The 23239-nt window shown below is 37.5% G+C and overlaps 2 protein-coding genes across 7 annotated transcripts; one reads left to right on the forward strand and one right to left on the reverse strand.

The window, feature by feature from the left end:
* Window positions 1–4893: 4893 nt before the first annotated feature.
* zgc:113276 (uncharacterized protein LOC553748 homolog) lies at window positions 4894–13955 on the reverse strand. Of its 5 annotated transcripts, none has more exons than XM_057362292.1 (11): window positions 13843–13955; window positions 10618–10747; window positions 10271–10444; window positions 9978–10150; window positions 9459–9674; window positions 8728–9022; window positions 8458–8591; window positions 6193–6432; window positions 5771–5932; window positions 5565–5654; window positions 4894–5134 (listed from the first exon to the last, which is right to left on the reverse strand). In XM_057362292.1, the coding sequence occupies exons 3-11, from the start codon at window positions 10440–10442 to the stop codon at window positions 4964–4966; spliced, it is 1653 nt and encodes a 550-aa protein (XP_057218275.1). In that variant the 5' UTR covers window positions 10443–10444; window positions 10618–10747; window positions 13843–13955; the 3' UTR covers window positions 4894–4963. The 5 variants fall into 5 exon arrangements, with proteins under 5 accessions (XP_057218275.1, XP_057218276.1, XP_057218279.1 ...); XM_057362293.1 differs by having other exon boundaries at window positions 10614–10747; XM_057362295.1 differs by having other exon boundaries at window positions 5006–5134; window positions 5565–5667.
* A 2978-nt stretch (window positions 13956–16933) lies between these two features.
* il1fma (interleukin-1 family member A) lies at window positions 16934–20213 on the forward strand. 2 transcript variants are annotated; one of them, XM_057362162.1, is made up of 7 exons: window positions 16934–17059; window positions 17301–17407; window positions 17518–17614; window positions 17833–18169; window positions 18320–18454; window positions 18634–18776; window positions 19159–20213. In XM_057362162.1, the coding sequence occupies exons 1-7, from the start codon at window positions 17048–17050 to the stop codon at window positions 19384–19386; spliced, it is 1059 nt and encodes a 352-aa protein (XP_057218145.1). In that variant the 5' UTR covers window positions 16934–17047; the 3' UTR covers window positions 19387–20213. The 2 variants fall into 2 exon arrangements, with proteins under 2 accessions (XP_057218145.1, XP_057218146.1); XM_057362163.1 differs by having other exon boundaries at window positions 18335–18454.
* Window positions 20214–23239: the final 3026 nt, after the last annotated feature.

Below are 23239 nucleotides of genomic sequence, written 5' to 3' on the forward strand. Positions count from 1 at the left end.
CAGCCTCCTCCTAGTTTAGTATTGAAAGGCCTTTCTCCAAATTACAATTAGCCTTTCAGGATAGGCCGTTTCCACCTCTTGTAACATTTGGAAAGCCATGGCCTTTTAGCAAACAAAGTCAAAAGAAACAAACAAAAAACAAACAAAATGTATGTGTATTTGAAAGGGATATATATAGGCTACATGATATATCGGACATGTGACTGGGCCTAACATTTTAAACCTCTACCTCTGTCACAGCAGACCTTCATCCTCTGCTGCAAATTAATTATCATACATAGTGTTGTGTACTGAAAAGCATTACACAATTTTTTCCAAAATTATGACCAATGTAGTAGTTTCTAGAGTTAAAAGAGTCTCTATTAATATGACTACATCAGCAACTGTTGCAAATAAAACTGATACAATGCAAAGTCAGTTTTCAGAAAACCAAATAAAGGTAGATTTATTAAGGAACATACAGAAGGAACAAAAAAGAGGTTTAATACTGCCTTTATAATTAGCAATGTAATCAAATACATATACACAACAGAATTTTTGTAAAATACCATGGTAGACACATTAAAATAACAGTTACAAACATCTCAACAAATCTACAGTTAATGTAACAAACATAGCCATGATGAGTATATATTGTAAATATTATAGTATAAAAATAGTGCATATATTTAAAATATTTATATATTTAATTAAATAATTGATTTATAGCGTTTATAGTTTATAGTATAGTTTTATTTTTAATCCCGCACTTAATACACTAAGGCCCGGTTTCACAGACACAGTTTATCTTAAACCAGGACTATGCCTTAGTTGAATTAAGATATTTATGTCGCTTTTATGAAAATGCCTTAGAAGAATACATTACTGCAGAGCATCTTGAGACAAAACAATGGCACTGATATATTTTAAGATATTTCTGGGGAAGTTATATTGAGTTAAAACAGGTCACACATTCCTTTTAATCTGAGACTAGCCTTAAGCCTTGTCTGTGAAACCGGGCCTAAAAATCAGAGATTTTTGCTGCTTCCGGCTTTGCTACTGTTCGGACGCATTTACTAGCGCTCCGTGCTTTGCGCTTCTGCTTTTATGCTTTATCTTATTTAAACACCAGCAGTTCAGTACAGTGCTCAGACTAAACAATTAGGCACTAAAACTAAAGACTCTGGGAAATACTTCAAAACTTTTGGAATACTCAGCAACCAGGATTTTTCTTAGGATAGTGGTCTACCAGCTTACTGCTGACAATTGAAATTCTTAAGGGTAAATCAGCTGCCCACACTCAAACTGGTGTGAACATGCCTTCTTTTGGATCAACAACCACCTGCTGCTCAAACTGCCACAAACTTCTACAAAAGATTGCAGTTCTCGAAACAAACTTACTTGCGATACTGCCGCCCCTCTCACTACACACTACACACCCTCTCTCCTACATCATCTCTTTTGAGCTTCTCTGAGAAAATGGAGGAACTAGTATTTGCTGGAACAAAACTCTCCCACTCTATTGTCGCGAGTCCACAAGTTTCAACTAAAAAACGATGGGCCACACAACCACCGAAGCCTCTGGGTCAACCTAGCCAACCTGTTCCCTCTGAAAGAGCTCTCCGGCCTCTGCTGCAACGCCAGGGATCACACAAACCCCCATCTGCTGGAGGAGGACTAAACAAGACTGCAAAGAGCACTGGTAACTGATATGAATTGGGTCCCCGCTATGATAACAGCAACAATCGCAAATATTTACAGAACAAGTGGGAACCCAATGTTCCTTTAGTTTTCCCTATATCTGTCCTGGCCCTTTCCAGTCGTATGGCAAACCTATCTAATCTACTGCCTATTAGACGTCACTCTGAGAATGACAGGGGTAAAAAACAAAAATGAAAATTAGCACTTTTGAACATCCGTTCACTAAAAAACAAATCCTTTTTGGTTAATGACCTCATCACCAATAACAAACTGGACTTCATGTTTCTAAATGAAACTTGGTTAGATGATAGTTGTAGTGCTACAATCCTCAATGAATCTGCCCCCCAAACTTTACTTTTATAAATGTTTGCAGAGCTATTAGGAGAGGTGGAGGAATAGCTGCTCTATTTAAAGATCTCTCTCAATGCAAGCGTCACTTGGTGACTACCTGTCCTTTGAATACTTGAGTATTGCTTTAAAAGGTGCACCACGCACTCTGTTTACAATTATTTACAGACCTCCCAAATACTCCCCAGTCTTTGTTGATGACTTTTCAGAACTGCTATCAGCTATTTCCTCAGAATTTGACTGCTTTGTTACTGCTGGAGATTTTAATATTCATGTAGACAAGACAGAAAACAACACTGCAAATGAACTCTTAAATGTTTTAAACACTTTTGATCTGATCCAGCATGTGCACGGTCCCACACACAATCGTGGACACACTCTGGATCTGCTCATTAGCAAAGGTCTAAAGACATTTCATCCACTATTATTAGAGATGTGGCACTGTCTGATCATTTCTGTATTTTCTTTGATATATCAATCAGTCCTGCCATTGAAGATAGACCCGTCTCTGTAAAAAAGAGATTCATAAATGAGAACACCAGTGAGCTATGAATGCTATGTTTTTGTCATCAAATATATCTGCAGACTCTACGGATGTTCTCCTCAATAGCTTTAATGCAAAAGTTAAAAATGCTATCGATGCCATTGCTCCAGTAAAGGTCAAGGCGATAACTGGCAGGCGTAAAGCACCCTGGAGAAACACACCTGCAGTACAAAGTGTTACGACCCTGAGTGTCCTCCTTGGCTGATGGTGGCAGACTGTGGGAGTATATAAGGACTGGGAGTGTTCACCTTGCTCTCTCTCTCTCTCTCTCTCAACAGGTGGCAGGAGTTGCTCCCGTATGAAAGATGATGTTTCTCTGTTGTTTTGCTTTGTATCCACATGATATATATTGTTGATTTTTATTTTCTCTTTTTATTTGTTTCCTTTGTTGGTTTTAGTTTACCCCTAGACGTTTGTTTCATATGTGATAATTGTTTTGAAATTAAACAATATGTCAAGATTGAACAAGAGTGTGTGACCCCATCTTTGTGTTGCGGTTTTACAAACGAGCAAGCCGTAACACGGGTAACTTCAGGAGGAGAAGAACATGCAGAAAACCTGAGCGTATGTGGCGAAAAACAAAGCTTGAAGTTCACTATAACATCTATAAAGACAGTCTGCATTCCTTCAATGTTGACTTAGGCAAAGCTAGACAGAACTTTTTCTCAAACATTATAAACTGCAACATAAATAACACTCGCACTCTTTTTGCAACTGTAGAGCAACTAACAAATCCCCCAAGTCAAGCTCCCAGGGAAATGCTGTCTGATGACAAATGCAATGAGTTTGCAACTTTTTTCCTTGAGAAGATCAATAATATCAGAATGGAAATCAGCAAAGCTCCATGCGGCAGTCAGGTCAGTCTGACTACATCAGAAATTAGTAACTCTGTCTGAATTTCAGACAGAATTTCAGACAATTTTTTTATCACAAAACCTTGAAGGAAACGGTACAGCATCTTAAAGCATCAACTTGCAGCCTTGACACACTTCCCACATCCTTTTTCAAAAGAGTGTTTAACTGTTTGGAAGCAGATCTCCTAAAAATAGTAAATACCTCACTGCTTTCAGGAACTTTCCCAGAGTCCCTAAAAACTGCAGTTGTCAAACCTCTACTAAAAAAGAGCAATCTAGAAAAAACCTTACTGTCTATCTACAGACCAATATCAAATCTTCCTTTTATAGGCAAAAAATACTTTTTCATTGAAAAGGTTGTCTTCAATCAGTTGATATCGTTGATAAATGATATTCGATTGAATTCTGATTCAGGCAAAATATCAGTTCTGGTGTTACTAGATCTCAGTGCTGCCTTTGACACGGTAGATCACACCATACTCCTACATAGGCTGGAAAACTGGGTAAGGCTTTCTGGGTTGGTACTTAAATGGTTCGGGTCACACCTTAGAGGGAGAGGTTACTATGTGAACATAGGCAACCATAAATCTGACTGGACACCCATGACTTGTGGTGTTCCACAGGGCTCAATTCTTGCTCCGCTCCTGTTCAAATTGTATATGCTCCCACTTGGCCAAATAATGAAAAAGTACCAAATTGCCTACCACAGCAGATGACACTCAGATCTACCTAGCCCTCTCACTCAATGACTACAGAACCATTGACTCCCTTTGCCAGTGCATTGATGAAATTAACAGCTGGATGTGTCAAAACTTACTTCAGTTAAATAAAAACAAAACTGAAGTCATTGTATTTGGTAACAAGGACGAAACTAACTAGGTAAACACATACCTTGACTTAAGAGGTCTAAAGACACAAAGTAAGGTAAAAAATCTTGGTGTCATTTTAGAGTCTGACCTTAGTTTCAGCAGTCATGTAAAAGCAATAAGCAAATCAGCTTACTACCATCTCAGAAACACAGCCAGAATCAGATGTTTTGTCTCAAACCAAGATTTAGAGAAACTAGTTCATGCTTTTATCACCAGTAGGGTGGATTACTGTAATGGACTCCTTACAGGTCTTCCCAAAAAGACCATCAGACAGCTGCAGCTCATACAGAACACTGCTGCCAGGATTCTGACCAGAACCAAAAAATCATGGGTTCACTCAAAACAAGGCGAGTCAGCGTTTAGCCATTACGCCAGCCGTAGCTGGAATCTGCTTCCAGAAGACATCAGATGTTCACCAACAGTAGCTACTGTTAAATCCAGATTAAAAACACACTTGTTTAGCTGTGCATTTACAACCTGAGCACTGTGCTGGTTTACATCAACTGCACTTCTATTTCTAATTTCTTTTGCTCTTATTCTTTTTATATATACACTCACATTTTTAATAAATTTTATTGAAAAAGCTTCGTTTTTGCTACAGGTAAGTACAGCTGAAAAGAACGGTGAAACCTGTGGTTTTCAAGTTTATTGGATTGGATTAATGTAGGTTACAACCACATGAGGCCGTGCATGTGTGATATGTACTCTTCGGTCCTCCTTGTCTTCTCCATTCTCGCTGATGTACTTTCATCCAGTCCACTATGTTGAGAGGTGATGCTTTTAAATATGCGTATACTTGCAGCTTGACCCCCTGCAAGGTTAACAGCATGAGGCCCAACCTGTAGATAGGTCATATATATTTAGTTTATATATATTACATGGTGTACCAGGGCTAGCTGACCCACATAAAAGCTGTTGTATATTTTAATGTATATTATTGATTTACTTTTTATTGGCAGATTCCATTGTGTCAACTCATCCTTATAATGTGACCATAAACTGTATCTTTTGCCTGGGCAATAGGGTGCTATTGTATTCACAACAAAGCCACAATCTCTCTATACAAAAGTTAACATTAAAAATAGCCTATACGAGAAACATTTGGACAAAATGTGTGACAACTAGTTTGTGCACCCCAGTTTAGTCTCATTTCAAGAGCCTCACGTGTCAAAGTGTTCGTTTTCTAGTTCTATAGAAAATGTTATAATATGTGACTTGCAGCATGCTATATCTTTACACCAGCAGTCTCTTACAAGAACATAACTACACCTGAAGTGCTGTGTACTGCCCCATCAGGTAGAGAGGACATTCTGGTGTCCACTGCAGTGATTCTGTTATGCACGGCCAGCCGTCCAAAACCTACCAATGAAGACTGAAATGTTCTGATCATTTTAATAAATAACATACAGCATGAGAGTTCACATAAAGTTCATATTTTAAGGTCTATGCATATTATTCCAGATCCAGTGGCTCACTTGAATGGGGAATTTTCTCATGACGTCTGCCAGTAAAGGGTCTTGATTTACATTCAGTTTGCAGCCTGTTGCCAGCCAAATCTTTTCCCCATTCCACCGTTCACCATTGCACAGGGAGAGCCTCCAACTCTGAGTCTGATAACACCATTTAGCTTCAGTCACCTTGAGAAGACGACATTGAGAAGAAGACATTTTATTTAATAATACATAGATTAAATGTAATTAAGAAATTCAATTGTTGGTTATAGATATTCTATACATAAAGACAGTAATTTCTGCATTAAAATGTGTGGACAAATATTTTTTAAATCACTTATACTAACACACCATTTTTTGAGCATCTTATGAAAGCTATTTTATCTATAGCATGCAAATCTGTGGTCTGTCTTTCATAGATACTGTAGCTGTCACCCGGACATCACCTGACAGTGATGTCTGACCAGAAGTTGTCCGCTCTGAATGAAAGGCAGAAGTTGTGTGTAGACCTCTGGGGTCACAGCTCCTCCTTTCCTGGCTTGTTTTATCATTGCCAACCTCTTGTGAAGACTCCTTTCATTATAGAACTGCCTGAGGTAGGCCAGGCCATCCATCTTGATTCCATGCTCAATGTGTGAATAGCGTCCGATCAGACTCTCCACGTCCCCAACATCAAACTGCTTCAACTGTTGGATAGTAAATGTTGAGCCTTTAAGCATACAGTATGAGTTGTTTAACAAATCTCCACAATACTTGATTCTAATTGATAAATTACGGCATTCTGTAGTCAAATTTATGCATTATAAATCTGTATGGCTCACTGTTGGACTATATATTACTGAATTTATGTAATACGAGTCATTTCTATTTTAAAAAGTTCATGAAACCTCTGCTATCTTTTTTCATCCTCATCCCTTCACTTAAACAACTTTGGCTAATGGCTTTTATTTAAAGGTCCAATGTGTTATTTTTTGGGGAACTATTGACAGAAATGCAATATATTATACGTAACTACAGGTATGTCTTATATGGTGTATAAAGACCTTACATAATGAAACATTATGTTTTTATTACCTTAGAATGAGCTATTTAAATTTTTCTATTTCATACACCACGGGTCCCCTTGCATGGAATTCACAATGTTGTTTCTACAGTAGCCCAAAACTAGTCTCAGCCATAGACGTCACGCCCACGGACCGTTGGCTAAATGTCTGATGCATAAGGCACACTTTACTGGAAACATTTCAGCAAAGTCATCACGATTGGTTGAATTTCACAGGATTTCCGGGAGACGTGCGTGTCGCGTTCTTTAACGGTGCACCTGGAAACAACACAAAGCTGTCTGATCTAAGATGTAAGCTGTCGTGTTTACAACGGTTTCTATAAGAATTCATCGCGATCGACTAAACGCTTAATTCTTAAAAGTATGCAAGGTTCACAGCATAAAAATATAATCATTTTGTTGCTGTTAACTTTCAGATAAGTTTGGCTACGCGAGACTACCCCTAAATGGACAAACTGCTCTACAGAGGATGTTTCGTAAATACCTATATCCTTCAGCAAAGAAGTGAAAACGTGATGACATCTTAGCTCTGTGTGCTTCGTAAGGGAGGGGGGAGGTGTGGAGTGAGCAGTTGGTTGCAATTTGCAGCCTCTCCACTAAATGCCGCTAAATGTCATACGCTAGGCTAGACATTTAAAACGTAAATATTACAATGTCCTTAAAATTACATTTCATGCAGTGCAATGTAGCGGTGTGTGAATGTAAGCAGTCTGCCAAGTTGTAAAGCCGAAAGTGAACGAATAGCAAAGTTATTGGCTTGGGGAAAAAAGCTGTCGACTCTATGTGAACAAGTCGTCTGTCGTTCTAATTTCAGTTCCAGGTCAGATTTGCGTCACTCCGTGTAATGCCCGCCTACATTCCATTTGCGACACTGCACGCAGTAGACCAATCACAGCAGACTAGACCATCTGACCAATGGGATCAGAGTAGGCTGACTGAAAGGAGAGGATTAAACAGATGAATCGCCGAAGGAATCATTTGAGAGTCCGTGCAGTGCAAACTGCCTATTATTATTAGAAAATGAAAGTAGTTTTACACCGTGTATGTAAGTAAACTTGTTGTTGGACACTCCATAAACCAAAGTAGGACCTTAAAAATCACAATATATTTACTCTTTAAAGAATGCTGTTTTTCCCCATACAGCAAACCTTTTAAAGGCAGTCAATCTTTAAAATTCAGTAATTTCCCCTGGATAATAAAGTCATAATGGTGAGGAAAAGATGTCAAATTGTGTCAAAAGCCTTATAGCCCTGCCAGGATTTATGTTGCGTTACAGCTGACTGCAGCACTGGACTGGGAAGAAAAATCGGTCCTGGCACTTTTAGGCTCGCATTGGCCCTCCACCGAATCTGTCGACGGTGGGAGGGGTTGAGGTGTTGCTTGGTGCATGCATACGTGTCTTTTGCATTTATAATACGTCCGTCTAAGCGGACAACACCTCCGTTCCGGACCCATACGTTAGCGAACAACGCGTCCATTACGGCACCATACGCTAGCGGCCACCGGCTCCGTTCCGGCCCCATACGTTAGCGGCCCACCGGGAAAATGCCCGGTACGCCAGATGGCCAGGCCGCCCCTGGCTGACTGTACATTATCACTAACATACGGTTGTTTACCGTCACATTTCAACAGACTGGGTGTAACTTACCTGTAAGTGTTTTCGTAAGACCCAGGTCACGTGACGGGCACCCTGCTTAAGAGCAATTGAGATAATGTGGGCGCTGGTTAGACCTCCACCCACCACCATCACTCTTTGACCGATATGACACACGGGGGGAGGACCTGAGACAAAGTTTATCCCTTGTTATTTTACTCAAAATAATCCTATGCTTTCTATGGGAAAAGTCATCTCACATTCATCTCATAAAATATAGTTTTATATTTGGTTCTTATTTAAATGTCAAATTGAGAAACCCACCTGTTGATGGCTCATTCGTTTCCTCACGTGTACAGAAGTAATGCATGAGCTCGACTGTGTGTTGTAGACTTCCCTCCGGGTAACTCTCCTGGATTGCTTGCACCCAAGACGGGATGTTTGCCATTTGTGCCCTGGAAGGTCCTGTCGCCATGACGACGGTTTTTGCCTCTACATTTTCTCCTGTGTTTAATGTCACGTTGAAAAACTTCACCTTGCTCTCATCCTCAGAAAGGATCGGAATGATTCTGTCCACTGTGGCTCGGATTAAGATGCTGTCCAGGTCATATTTGCGTACCTGGGGGAAATCCTTGGCAATATAAATCTTCATTTTGTTACTACAGCTTGGTTAGTATTAAATCGCACAGCCTGATGCAAGATGGTATGTTAAAAATACAAGCAAGACATTTTGAATAATAATAAAATATATACTTTTTCTATTGTATGACGCAAAAAAAAAATGTTTTTAAAAGCTTCCTTCTATGGTCAATGGTGGCCAAGAACTGTTTAGTTACAAGCATTCTTCCAAATATCTTTCTCTGTGTTCACCAGAACAAAGAAATTTATACAGATTTGGAACAACTCGAGGGTGAGTAAATACTGACAGAATTTTTATTCTTGGGTGAACTTTCCCTTTAATAGCAGAAACACGGTTAAGCCTGTAAATTTAGCAGCCGATGTATTGTTAGTATAAGGCGTTTCACACAATTCCTCATGCAACATGACCCTCAGACCTGCTCCTGGAAGAAGTCTATACTGAGTTGTGTTCCTGGCAGACTGAAGTACAGCTTCTTCTGAAGGCCATTTGTTGCGCTTAGAAGCTTTTTGTCCCTCTTACCCAGCCGATTGTCATTAAAAAATGCATTCTCGTCCTGAATGTAAATTTGCTCAGGTAGACTGTGCAGCTCCTCCGCCCGATGCTCCGCCACCACAAACTCTTGCAAGGCCGTCTGGGATGGCACAGATGGAGGACCTATCAGTCCTTTAATATTGTTTGTTTGCTTGCTTACTTGCATTATGTTTTGTAAAATGCTCAACATAACTAAATAGGCCTATAAGATTATTAAGACATGTTTGTTGCACTACATAAAGATTATTAAAGTGAGAGATTTAAAAAAATCAAATAATATTGTACTTAACAGTGTGTATATACAGTATAGTGTTTGATACTGAAATGCATTTATTTGAAAAATAGTAGGCCTACAGTATTTCCATAATAGATGTTAAACGTATGGTCTCCAGTGCTGAATTACCTTATCAAATGGGTCGGTATGCACAAGCATGTGTGATCGGAGATGAGGAATGCTCAGGGAAGTAAACTGGCTTTGCCACAGTGATATCCATCTTCCATATGAATCCACCACCTTGAAGTTCAGTGAAGAGCGTGTCTGATGTTTCCCGCCATTCTTTGTTTCTAACACAGGCCCTGTGAAAAAAGGATTTAATCTATTTTCTGATCATAGAATGTGATGAATTGAAAAATGAAGATGCACTGATTAAATTGTGGAAAACCAAATTGTTCTTTGGTCATGATCTTCCGACTCACTGGTTGATTGTCTTTTTTTGTTTTTGCGAGCACTTTTTGCTTTTGCTTTGCTAAGCTGAATTCCTTGAAGTATGTCAGCACTGGATTGGCAGATAGGTTGGTCAGGGTCTGAGAGTAGAGTAGCGAGTGTTAGAGCATGAGGACCTCCTCCGATTATTAAAACATCCAACATTCCTGATATGAACACACACAGAGAGAGAGGAGCTAGTTAATTTGAATATAAATTGTATTCTACAATTATTTTGCCACTGCAGATACAGAAAACCGAAAACTTTGACTAGCAACCTAACAGTAGTAGGCAAACAGTCCCACAACATAAACTTAATATAGAAAAATCTGTTACTTGCTGGATTTGCTGCTTGCGTGCAGTCGCTTGGAGAGTGCAGACCGAAAAAGCTGTCAGTCCTACAATTTTCAGTTCGAAAGTAGTGTGTCACGTTGTCCACTGAGTCTATAGATACTGTGGCTCATGATTGGCTGTCCAGGAAGAGGGTCAGTCTCAGAATAGCTCATAGAGTTCAGTATAATTTTAGCTCACAACTTTTCACTGTTATCTAAACAAGCCAAAAGTCAATGACACTGGATAAATGTAGCAATTAGATTGGTTATTGAAATTGATGTTTAGCTTTGCAATATTGCTCACCATCCATTACTCGGTATACTAAATATGCGTGTCATGCATAACAACGCCTTTCAGCCGTGATTTATTCTCGATAAAGTACTAGCCTTGAGTACCTTTTTGCTTTTATAAAATGGTTAACACATTAAAAATATTATAGCCTAAAATATGTAGTAATGCAACTTTGAAGAAGTAAAATCACTTAAAGCCTTTCTTCCGCTGGAAAAAAAGTCCCTAATTGACTGTAAACAACAGCAACAGAATATTTCATTTACGTTGCTAAGGGTGGCTGCTATAGGGAGCGTTACGCGTGAAGTGATACACAGAATCGTTAGGTAACGCGGTCATAGCTGTGTTCTATCGTGAACAAAACACAGCTATTGGCCAATCAGAATCAAGGATTGGAACTAACCGTTTTATAATTCTTGCTAAAATAAGTATACTTTCGGTATATTAAAAGCTATAAGTAGGCTATATTTGTCTTGTAATTTGAAGTATAGATGGTTTCAAAGCAACAACATAAACGCATGCATGCTTTTGTGGTCTGAACGTAACTTCCGCTATACACATCTGCAAAGAATAGAGTTCCTGCAGATTATTTCTGCGAACAAGCAAAAGAAATCGAGACGAACTGTTACTTGGCCAAACTTGCCTCTCCAAAATTTTAAATTTAGACTTTGTTACTAAGTCCAATCGCTAGATGTCAATGTCCCATACGGTTTCTTTAAATGCGACAAAGTTACACGACCCGACGTAACATACAACAAAATTCAACGTATTATACAATAAAATAATAATATAAAATAATGTTAATATAAATTAAATTAAAATAAATAGTTACGTCGGCGCCAATAGCCATGTGGTTAGTGTGCCGACATATAGTGCAATGCACTTGCGGCCCAACTCAAATACGATTCCCATCTTTAGGGTCCTTTGCCGGTACCACTCCCATCTCTATCCAATGCTTTCCGTTCTCCACTGTCCTTTTAAATTAAATGCAAAAAGCCCCTAAAATACATCTAAAAAATTTTAAATAAATAGTTATATTATAGCCATACCAGTAAACAAACACAGACCAGAAGTTAATTTTGGGCCAGGCGCGTGCGTCCGATGAAACTGTCTATATCTCGATCAAAAAATAAAGTATTCTTAGTACTTGGCTCGTAGTTGAGTTTACTCTTATGAGTGAGTAGCCTATGAAATGCATTTTTTCACTACTTTTTCACTAATAAAGTGCTACAAGTATCTAGTAAACAACCATTAAACCTTAAACCAGTACAAACTAAAACTGTTATAGTCCCTATATAGTCTTATCCCTTAAGTTTATACTGTTTCACTCTTGGAAACTAAATTATGGGCCATATAGTATTGAAATGGTAAACTTACACGCATACTATTAAAATATGAATATACTTGAGCTTTAGTTTACTTAGTATTCTTATTTTTTTGTAAAAGGACAATAAAAACAACATAACGCTACATTTACAGTTTTATTTACTGTGATGTTTCCTACATTATAAGATAAATTACCAAAGAAGACTCTACATGAACCATCATGTTGCACAGAAAATGACAGTAAGCTTTGATCTATGACATTTGTGTTGCAAGGCTGGGTACAGTTTTACAGGTAACTTTAATGCAGATTAAGCATAATATCCACTAGAGGGCAGCATAGACATGTTCAATTCATGTCCCATTGTACATAGTGGGGGTGTTAGAGCTATAGAGACTGTAGTTACAGATGTGTAAGGTTGTGAATCTTTTAAGTTATAAATCTTTAAAGCACTTTATCAGCAGATGTTTTGGATTGAATTTATGTTATGGTTAATGTATCAGTTATGGAGAAACTGATATGGAGGAAGCATATACTGTAGATGCAGTTAGTATGAATGTTCCGCATTGCAATGCCGTCACCAGCACCTGCTGTTGTAAACATGCCTGTCCTGTCATGTCTCAGCCCACAAACCCAGAACTCCTCTGTCTGTTGCCATGCTCAGCGCTTAGTCGCATAGTTGTTGTCATGTCTTCTGGTATTGCTGTGGTCATTGCAGTGGTGTAAATTATTGGAGTAAATGTAATTAGTTTCTGTACTTAAGTATATTTTTGGCTACTTTGTAGTTGAACTGAGTATTAAAGATATTAGCAACTTTTACTCTCTACTTCAAGTATATGTTCTTAACTCCACTACATCTGTAATGACTGATGCAATTACACATTACATTTTGCATGGCACCTAACTTTTTCTGCAGCAGTTTGCAGGGCATTGAAGGTACTATATCTTGTGCATTTTTGCCCTTACTTACTGAAATTTGTCAACATTCTTTATGTGAATGCAGGTGCATTATCAGTTGACATAGCTGATGTTTTATGTGGGAGGAGGAATGCAGCCGGCGATAAGGCCCAAACCAGCAAGTTCAGTGCAAAAAGGCTTACACTTTTGTAATTGTACTTAACATTATTTTATTTATCTGTTTTACTGAAGAGAGCTTTTTGAAGGATATTAGTTTCCTTATGAGCACTTGAGCTTAACTGAGACTTGGGTGTTTGTAAATGGTTTGATGCGATTGCTCTCCTCACGAATCAACTGTTTCTTGTTTTTCACTGACATGTCTGTGCTGCTTTGAGCCTACATTCAGTATGCGTAAAATACTCAAGTACTGTTAAAATCAGATACTCTAATACTTTTACTCAAGTCGTTTAGGAATGCGTGACTTTTAACTTTTAATTTTCACTGCAAGGTATGTACTTTTACGTATGGTTTTCAGGTGCTCTTTACACCTCTGGGTCATTGATTTTAAAGAGTCCCCCATCGTAGTTTCTTCATTATGTTAAAGTGTACATAACTAGGGATTTTTAAGGTCCTACTTTGGTTTATGGAGTGTCCACAACAAGTTTATGTACATAGTAGGTGTAAAAACACTATTATTTTGTAATAATAGGTAGTTATTCTTACCTTACTTCCTGGCTGACTCTCAAATGATTCATTCCGTGATTCCTCTGTCTAATCCCCTCCTTTCCGCTAGACTAGTCTGATTGGTCAGATGGTGTAGTCTGCTTGGTCTACCGCGAATGAGGCTCACAGCTACAGTGTTTGGGGGAGAACAGGGAAGTTTTCGCGGGCAGTCCTAGCAAAACGTAGGCGGGGACTATATGTAGTGATGTAAATCCGCGGCGGTTCGCGAATCGGACAAGGGACGACTCGTTTGCGTGATGCGTGATAACTTTGTTATTCATTCACCTTCGGATTTACAACTTGGCAGACTGCTTACTTTCAAACACGGCAACATTACACACTGCATGAAATGTAATTTTCATGATCTCATGTTATGTACTCTTTAACAATTCTTAGTTAGCAACTTTCAAAATATAAAGTATAATTATTGTGAATGGTGTTTGTAGCCTATATAATGCTGTGGGGAAACTTGCAGGCATGCATGCATTCACATGTCTTAACTTGATCTACTCAAATAATTCCTACAACCTCCTACAAATTATTTGTTTCACACCAAAATTTTATCATATCTACCCACCGCAGTGGCAAAACGTGAATGGCTTTACCATCACTGATAGAAATTTCCCCCAAAAACATTGATGATTCATACTGGTTTTGAAAGAATAGCAAATCAGCATCGGGTAGACCAGCAAACATGTGAGGAATGGAAATGAGGTAATGTTTGTGCATATTTTTTTACATTCATATAATGACCAAACAGGAGAAGCATTGTGGGTGTCTCAGAATGAAAGAAATGTATGGCATTTTGAACTTTACAAACATCTCAAAACAGGAAAGTGACTAAACTACAGACTCTTCAATGGTTGATTCTCATGTTGATAAATGTCAATGCAATGCAATACGTCATGAGGTCAGGATGTTAGTGTTGTGGGCGCGTGCTAAATGCACAGTTATTCTCGTGCCCTCGTTGCCTTTGTTACTGCTACTGTAGTGTTTGAACAGGTAAAATGAAGAAGCAATATACTGTACATTTATAATCAAACATTTATTGGTATAATAAAAGAAAGAAAATTGTCAAAAGCAATAATAAGTGTTCTTAATATTACAGTAAAAGTAAATTGTATTCACATTTCTAGTCTTTAATTTAGCATTCTATTCAAACAGCATTCTGTGTGATAAACATTGAGAAATTGTTTGTTGCTGTCCCTGTATGTTGTATGTACAGATTTGTCATCCTTTACACCTTAACCGCAATTTATGTATGACAGTGTAGGTAGTATCACACGTGAGAAGGCAAGCCTGCAATTGTTTTCTTTTTTAAATATTGAGTTTACTCTAAGAATTGTTAAGACAGGTACATCTTGAGTATACGCCTGAAGAATAGATTAGAATAGATTTAGAGTATACATAAAGCAAAAGTGCTTTGCTTTGTAAGGCTATAATAAGAATTTATGAAGCTCTGTGATCAAGAGGAAGTTGGTGAATGTGTCACACCATGATGATGTAACCCGCCTGTTGTCTGCAAAAAAAAGTTTACCGTAAGACCAGTTGAGTGAGGATGTTTGTGTCACCTATAGCACACTTTTACTACATTTTTCTTGTTTTTGCAGGTACAACTTTAATTGTTTTACTTATAGTCAATATACAGCTGCTTTGTAACAATGAAAATTGTAAAAAGCGCTACATAAATAAAGTTGAGTTGAGTTAATGTGTATTTTTTATATGGATATGTTTGTCCATATAAAATGTCTGCATTTGAACGCACTTGTGAGGACATTTTGCTGGTCCTCAGTAAATAAAAAGGCTCATAATTCGGTCAAATGCTGTTTATCTTTAAATCTAATGTCTTTTGTGTGATTATAGGTTTAGGTGTTGGGGTAGGGTTAGGGGATAGAATATACCGTAAGCCTGATATAAAATTGTGTGTGTTTGTGTGTGTGTGTGTGCGTGTGTGCGTTCATGTTTGTATATCCCGGTGGGGACCTAAACCTGAATACACACCAACACATGGGGACTCGCGTCACCGTGGGGACCAAAATTGAGGTCCCCAGGGGCAAAACAGCTAATAAATTGTACAGAACAATATTTTTTACAAATCTAAAAATGCAAAAAGTGTTCTATGATCTTTAGGTTTAGGGATAGGGTTAGGGATAGGGGATAGAATATACAGTTTGTACAGTATAAAAACATTACGCCTATGGACTGTCCCCACGGGGATAGTCAACCAAAGCCTGTGCGTGTGTGCGTGTGCGTGCGTGCGTGCGTGCGTGCGTGTGTGCGCGTGTGCGCGTGTGTGCGTGTGTGCGTGTGTGTGTGTGCGTGTGTGCGTGTGCGCGTGTGCGCGCGTGCGCGCGTGCGTGCGTGTGTCTGTGTGTGTGTGCGTGTGCGTGTGCGTGTGCGTGTGCGTGTGCGTGTGCGTGTGCGTGTGCGTGTGTGTGTGTGTGTGTGTGTGTGTGTGTGTGTGTGTGTGTGTGTGTGTGTGTGTGTGCGTGTGTGCGTGTGTGTGCGTGTGTGTGTGTGTGTGTGTGTGTGTGTGTGGTAACCTGCACGCAGGAAACCACAGGTCGAATGAAAATAGACATGTGAAGTGCAGTACAACAACTACGTAGCAAGGGTGTTGCAGTAAAAGTATTTTGAAATTAAACTTAAGAAATACAGTATATCATTGTTTTTATGAACACATGTTTGTTCACATATTCAAACTTTGTCCTCCAGGTTGTACTTTTAATAAATACACAAAAATGACAGTCTTAACCATTTGCTTTACACTATACGTGCCGGTTTACCTGTTGTGTATTAGTTCCTCTTATTTTGTTGACTGTCCATGAGGAAGTGAGGTACTTAAACCCTTAATTTTGTATCAGTAATGTTTGCAAGTAACCCCATGTAAGTATGTGTTAAGTAAGAGAAAAACTGACATTTCCTGAAACACAACTAGCAAGTAATTTTCAATAATGTGCCTTAAATGATGAATAACATTATATTAAAGTAGATTACAATATTGTAAAAGATGAATGGCGTAGTTATTTTATCTCTTCCCTGTGGGTTACACTTTTTAATCCTTCCCCCAACACTTCTGCTTCTCTAGCAAAACCTCAAACTTTGGTGAAGTGACATCAGAGCATAGGTTCCCCTTCCAGCCTCAGCAGACCTTTAAAACAGCACTTCAGAGCCACAGCTCTGACAAACGTGAAACCAGGTCATCATGGCAGCCGCGGTAAGCGAATTAGCATCTAATCATATATAAATGAAAACTGATCACTGCTGTTGATGTTATGTGATGTGGTGTGATGGTGTAACGGCATAGATGCTTAAAACTTGGTGGTGGCCATAAACCACAGAATGAAAGTGTAGGTTGTGTGTACGGTGCGACCGAACCGTAGTATAAGCTGTAAAACTGATACTGAACTTACCGAACCATTATGACATATAAAATAACACTTCGTTTTTTTATTCAGGGTAATTCTCTTAGTGGAGGTGTTACGCTGCTTCACACCGAGCAGGAAGGGAAACATACATATGAAGTGATGAACTTCATAAGCTCAAACAAAGGCTTTTTTGCAAGGTGAGATGTTTAATAATTCGTTGTTTTTTTCTGTATATGTAAATTATTATATTATATACAGTAATTATCTATATTATAATATATTATATAAAATCTATCTGTCTATCTAGAGGGGGTGATAAAATCCTGATGGTAAACGGAGAAAAGATGGAGGATTTAACTCCAGAGGAGTTTGTTAACATTCTAGTTGAAGGATCTCCCCTGCTGGTGGGTCACATACATACACTTGTGTCTTCCCTATGCAGCCATTAAATCTGGACAGCCAATATAGAGAAGTGAAATTAAATGTTTCACTGTGGGCTTTTTCGCCTTGTCAAGAAACTCACATGGTATCGTGTGTGGGTGGAAGCGCTTGAGGAATAGTTGTACATGTGAACTCGTATGACTTGATTTTCATTCTCCTCAACTGTGATCTCTTGTATCAGACTATACATCATCCGTGCAGAGACAGAACTGAGGAGTGTTCGTCAGAGGAGATCCAGGCCTATAAAAAGGAGCCAACGGTGATGGACTTCAGCCTGACGATGGTGAGAGAGGAAGATCTACACCCAGAGGGACACCGGGAGCAGCCACAACCAGAACCTGACTGGGAAAAATATATTAAAGATGACAATCTGTTTTTTGTCTCTATGACTGAAACAAGTCTTACACTGGTTATTGCTCGGGGCTGCGACCCAGAAAGCCCCTGTCACAACTGCGGAAGAACAGACTGCCAGTTTAATGAAGTTGTTGTCATGCCTGAGAGAGCAGAGATTGTCTTTAGTAAGAAATAAGTGCTGCATTAATTTCCATTTCCTGATCTTTGAATGGCTACATCTAAAATCGAATTTGTAATAAGCACTTGATTTTTTTTAGTCGTATCATTTTATTTAAATAGCTAATTAAATGAATGTAACTAAATAAACTGTTTAGGTTCTATTGTTTCAGATGGAGCACTGATTGTGAATCAGATTAAGGAACGAAATGATTTGTTCCTGAAGAGTCTCCTAATAAACAAGTACGTCACCCCATGGAGGGAGCAGCTATTACTGGGGGACACCATGTCAGGTTCGTATTAACGATGAGAAAACTCCTCTATTTCTTTGACAATGTTTGGTCTTACTAATTAGATGTCGAAAATTAAGTTTAACTTTCGGTGGAGGTTATTATTAATACACATTTGTTCTCCTCCCGGTTGTTTCAAGACACATTTTCAGCATGTTTTAAATGCTTTGCTTCCCTTTCAGCAAAAATCACCATCTACTATTACAAGATGAACATATTGGATAGGAATTCAGGCTCGCCGGTTGTGCTGAACTTCACGGGCACAAATAACTTCTTCTGCTGTACCACCAAGGAAGGTGATAACAAGAAGATGTTACGAGTTGTGGTACGTTTTTATTCACTTGCAACATGTAGTGGCCAAAAGTGATGTCCGAAGGGCAGATTTGTTTTTAATGCACCCTCGGATTAGATTAAACCATCAAAATATGAGGTGCATGGCGCAACCCTAAACACTAAACTTTTGAGGTATTATTTATTTGGCAAACTACTGCATATCATGCCATATGAGTTTTATTCGAGTATAATATCAAATCTTTTTGATAACGTTCTCATGGAAATGAAGAATACATTGACTAGTTCAATTTATTTACATTCCATTTTCTGAATTCCAGATGTCTCTGTTAATGTAACAGTAATATGCACCTTCAGTAAAGGTATGTTACGTCATTTAAACTCCAGCTAAACTGTTTCATCTGTCCTTTTTTTAGTGCCATGATAGAAGTGACCTGAAAAATATATGCGCGGATGACACTGAAAAGTGGTCCCTGGTATTTTACATGTCTTCTACATTAGACAATCACCGACGTTTCGAGTCTGCTCTTCACAGAGGGTGGTTTATTTACATACAGAGTGTGAACAGTGATGAAGTTGAGATGAAGGAAAAGAATCAGTATAATCCAACCAACTTTTATTTTGTAATTGAGAGTCAGACTTGAATACACAGAAAGCAGGAGACTTGTGTATCTTTGCTAGCAGCAGCTGTATGAACATATCATAATATATCTTACAACATGATATATATGTATTACATATGATATATGTAATATAGCATGTGTATTAAAAAGAATGCTATAAACTACACTGTATTTAAACGGAATAATGCATTTTGTAACCGGAACCTGACATAGTTTTCAAATACCTTTTTAATATTATTGGTTATGTTCAAAACTAACTGTAACCCTGTTAAACTGACTTTGTGATTCAAGATTACGTGAGCAAAATGTGTCATTAAGGTGAATATAAATTCTTTGGACAGGCGACTATCTTCAGATAATAAGTTGCATCATCACCGAATACGAAGAATGTATTGTTTAACTGCTATTGCAGTAATAAGTAGATATGTATCATACTATTAGCTGATATGTTTAACTACCATGTTATTGTAAGTGTCATCTTTTTATGTTGAACTGATAGATTTGATCCAGTGCATGTAATTGTTAATTTTCTTGGCTCATGTTGTATTTTTAACTTTGGTTGTTTTTTATTGCATTGAAATGAATTCTTAGCTAAATATTGTTTTATGTGTATTCCTTATATTGTTGAACAACATGTATAAGCTAAAAGCTACTAACAACTTTAAATTGTTGCTTTAAGCTACGTTAATGTATCATTTATTATATTTTAATGTCCTTATGTATCATGTTTCTTATTTTGAATCTTATAAAAAAGGTGTGTAATTGATTTGAAGAGCTGTTTGTAATGTGCATAACAATTTTTATTACTGAAAGTGATTATAATAATGTGTAACAAACTAAAATAAATAATAAAGAAACATTATAAAAAGTGGTCCAGCCATGAAAATGTTTAAAAAACAAGTAACATATTTTGAAAATTTTCATACAAAATCATACAAGAAATATTTTGTAGAGGATATAGTATTTTATTTAAGTTTATTGATTTTTGTTATTAATATTTGTCGGATATATTAGAAATTCTGAGATTCATCTAAAATATCAGTTTAATGAATCAAAGATAAAAACCATGAGACATCATTGTTATGTATAAAACTCTGAAGTTTTATGCAACGAATGTTTCATCATATATATATGGACGCAGAAGTAACGCATACATATAGCACATTGCATCATCTTTCATTAAACTGGTTTAAAATCATCGTTTTCCCCATGAATAAACAAATGTAACTGATTACCCCTGTAATCAGCCCAATGAGGCCCTAATAAATAAAAACAGCTTATCTCAGCCTTGTATTGAAGAAACATCTACTTTTCTGCTCATTTTTGCTGAGTTTGTCAAGTTACTGTCATAACTCCTGGAGTTAAAGGCTTTACTGTCCCCTCTCTGGAACTGTTTTTTACCCGCAACACTATAGCTGGTCTATAAACTTTATGAATTCAACATTTAAAATGATAATAAGGCACTGTAAAATAAAGTGTGACTTTATTTTGATAAGTAATACATCTGAGTAGGATATAATAAAAAAGGCAAGCCTGCAATACAGTATGTTGCATTATTCAGCCTTAATGATGATGCAATTCACCACACCAGCATATTAACCAAAAACAGCATGGAAAGCGTGTGACAGACATACTACTTAGAAAAGGGAATTTCTGTGGTCACTAAAAAGTTTACTTTTTTACTGGTGAAGTCACATATTTGATATTCAGGTAAAAAAGAACATTCAAATATTCTTCAGTTACTTTTTAGTTATCAGCAACAGAATGGAAAATAATTGCTCATGTTTTTTATATACGTATAATTTTAAATTTTCTAATTGGTAACATTTTACAATAAGGTTTATTTGTAAACAATAAGTTACCTTTATTAATTTAAACAAATACTATACAATATTTATTAATACACAAAAAACATTGTATTTGTTAGCATTAGTTAATATACAATGAACATGAATGATCAACAAACAGTTGTATTTTCATTAACCAACATTTACAAACACAAATAGGTACATTTGTGTTTTATAACTTCCTCTTTTCACTACTCTGCTGACTACAGGTTGTATTAACCATATAAGCACAGTTGAGCATCGATATGAATGTTTTCTGTCTTTGCATGATGTACAACACATCTTCTTAATTTTTTAATACCTTATAAAAATCTCTGTCTCTCTCTCTCTTCAGAAAAGGAGACACTCTTAAGGGTAAACATTAAAATGAATGATTTAACTCTATTACTATATTTTTGTTGTGGTTTACAAATGGGGACGTCCCCAAAAGGGAGGTTTGCTTATGTTCAGGTACAAATATGGCAAAATGTTGTTAAGTGGGCAGTGAAATGGGTCATTGCAGAAAACACTTTCAAAGGGGTTTTTCTGACATCTAGAAAAAAACAGATCACATATATACGATGAGATCATCCATACTGCGGTCTATTTCAGAGTCTCTGCTTGAAGAACACGTGTCTGAACCAGTTGTCAGTTTTTCTAAAAGTGTGACTTGAATTCAGTCTTAGACTTTATCTAGTGTCATTGTGCAAAGTTACAACAAAAGAGTCTGCATCTGAGAAGATCTGACTGTGCCTATAAGGCAACAGTCATGAGGTTCAGCCTGACGATGGTAAGAGAGGAAGATCTGGAAATCGCTGGAAACCAGGAACCTCCACATCCACAATTCGAAGATGTCAACCTACTTCCTGTCTCCATGGGTGACACAAGCTTCCTTCTGGATCCGGATGACCCTTCCCACAACTGTGATTGTCAATATAATGAAATGGAAACTGACAGTGCTTGTAAGTAATAATTCATTTATTTTGTTCCTTTGATTGCATTAATTTTGAACTGTTTGTAAATGCCATTCATTCGATTTGCGTAATAGGCAAATTCTCCCCCTTTAGCATTTCTCAAATGTCATAATTAATAAATGATGTACAGTAGCTATCAATATTTCACATATTTAAGTGGTATTCTGCTTATATTTTAACAGATTCCACAGCAGTTGTAAAATTGTATGCAGAACGAAAGGATTTGTTCTTAAAGAGTTTTCTTCTTGGCAAATATGTCTGCCCATCCATTGGCCCATCAGGTATACAGATACTCCTGGAGGACACAATGTCAGGTTTGTACCAAATAATTGTGTGTACAATAATATGCTTTGTCATCTTTCACTTTTATTCCTTTCTGAAATATTTTTATTTGCAGCAGTCATGCTTGTTTCTTATCTCAAAATTGTCTGTATTTCAGCCAAGATTTCCATCTACTCCTACATCATAGTGCCAATAAAGAAACAATTAGGCGTTCCAGTTTTGCTGAACTTCACAGCCACAGATAACTTCTTTACCTGTACCAAGCAGGCTGAAAAAAGGATTCTAACACTTGCGGTGAGTTTTTATTTATTACTTCATGACAAACTGTATAATGTCACTTCACTATTTGTGTTTTAAAAATTCCTAAAAAGTCCTAACTTGTAGCTAAACCACATTTTTAATGCTTCTTTCAGAGTTGTGACATAAACAAGCTACAGTGCATTTCTGCAGACGACAATGAGAAATGGTCCCTGGTTTTCCTCATGTCTAAATCTGCAGGCGGCCTTTATCGTTTTGAATCAGCTCTTCACAGCGGATGGTTTATTCAGATTATGGACAGTGATATGGTGAACATGCAAAAAGGATATCTGCCTGGATATGTAAAACCCAACACCTTTTTTTCCTTAATTGAGAGTGAGACCACAGAAACCATTATGCGTTATAAAAAGTCTTGAATTTGAGGCATTCTAATATTAAAGAAGAATACGCATATAGAACTTGCAGACGTATCCTCACTGTTTGCACGCAGTTTAACACGTTTTAGTATTTTAGAAATAAAAATCCTTATGTATA

This window comes from Triplophysa rosa, linkage group LG20, assembly GCF_024868665.1.
Source record: "Triplophysa rosa linkage group LG20, Trosa_1v2, whole genome shotgun sequence".
Classification (NCBI taxonomy): Eukaryota; Metazoa; Chordata; class Actinopteri; order Cypriniformes; family Nemacheilidae; genus Triplophysa; species Triplophysa rosa.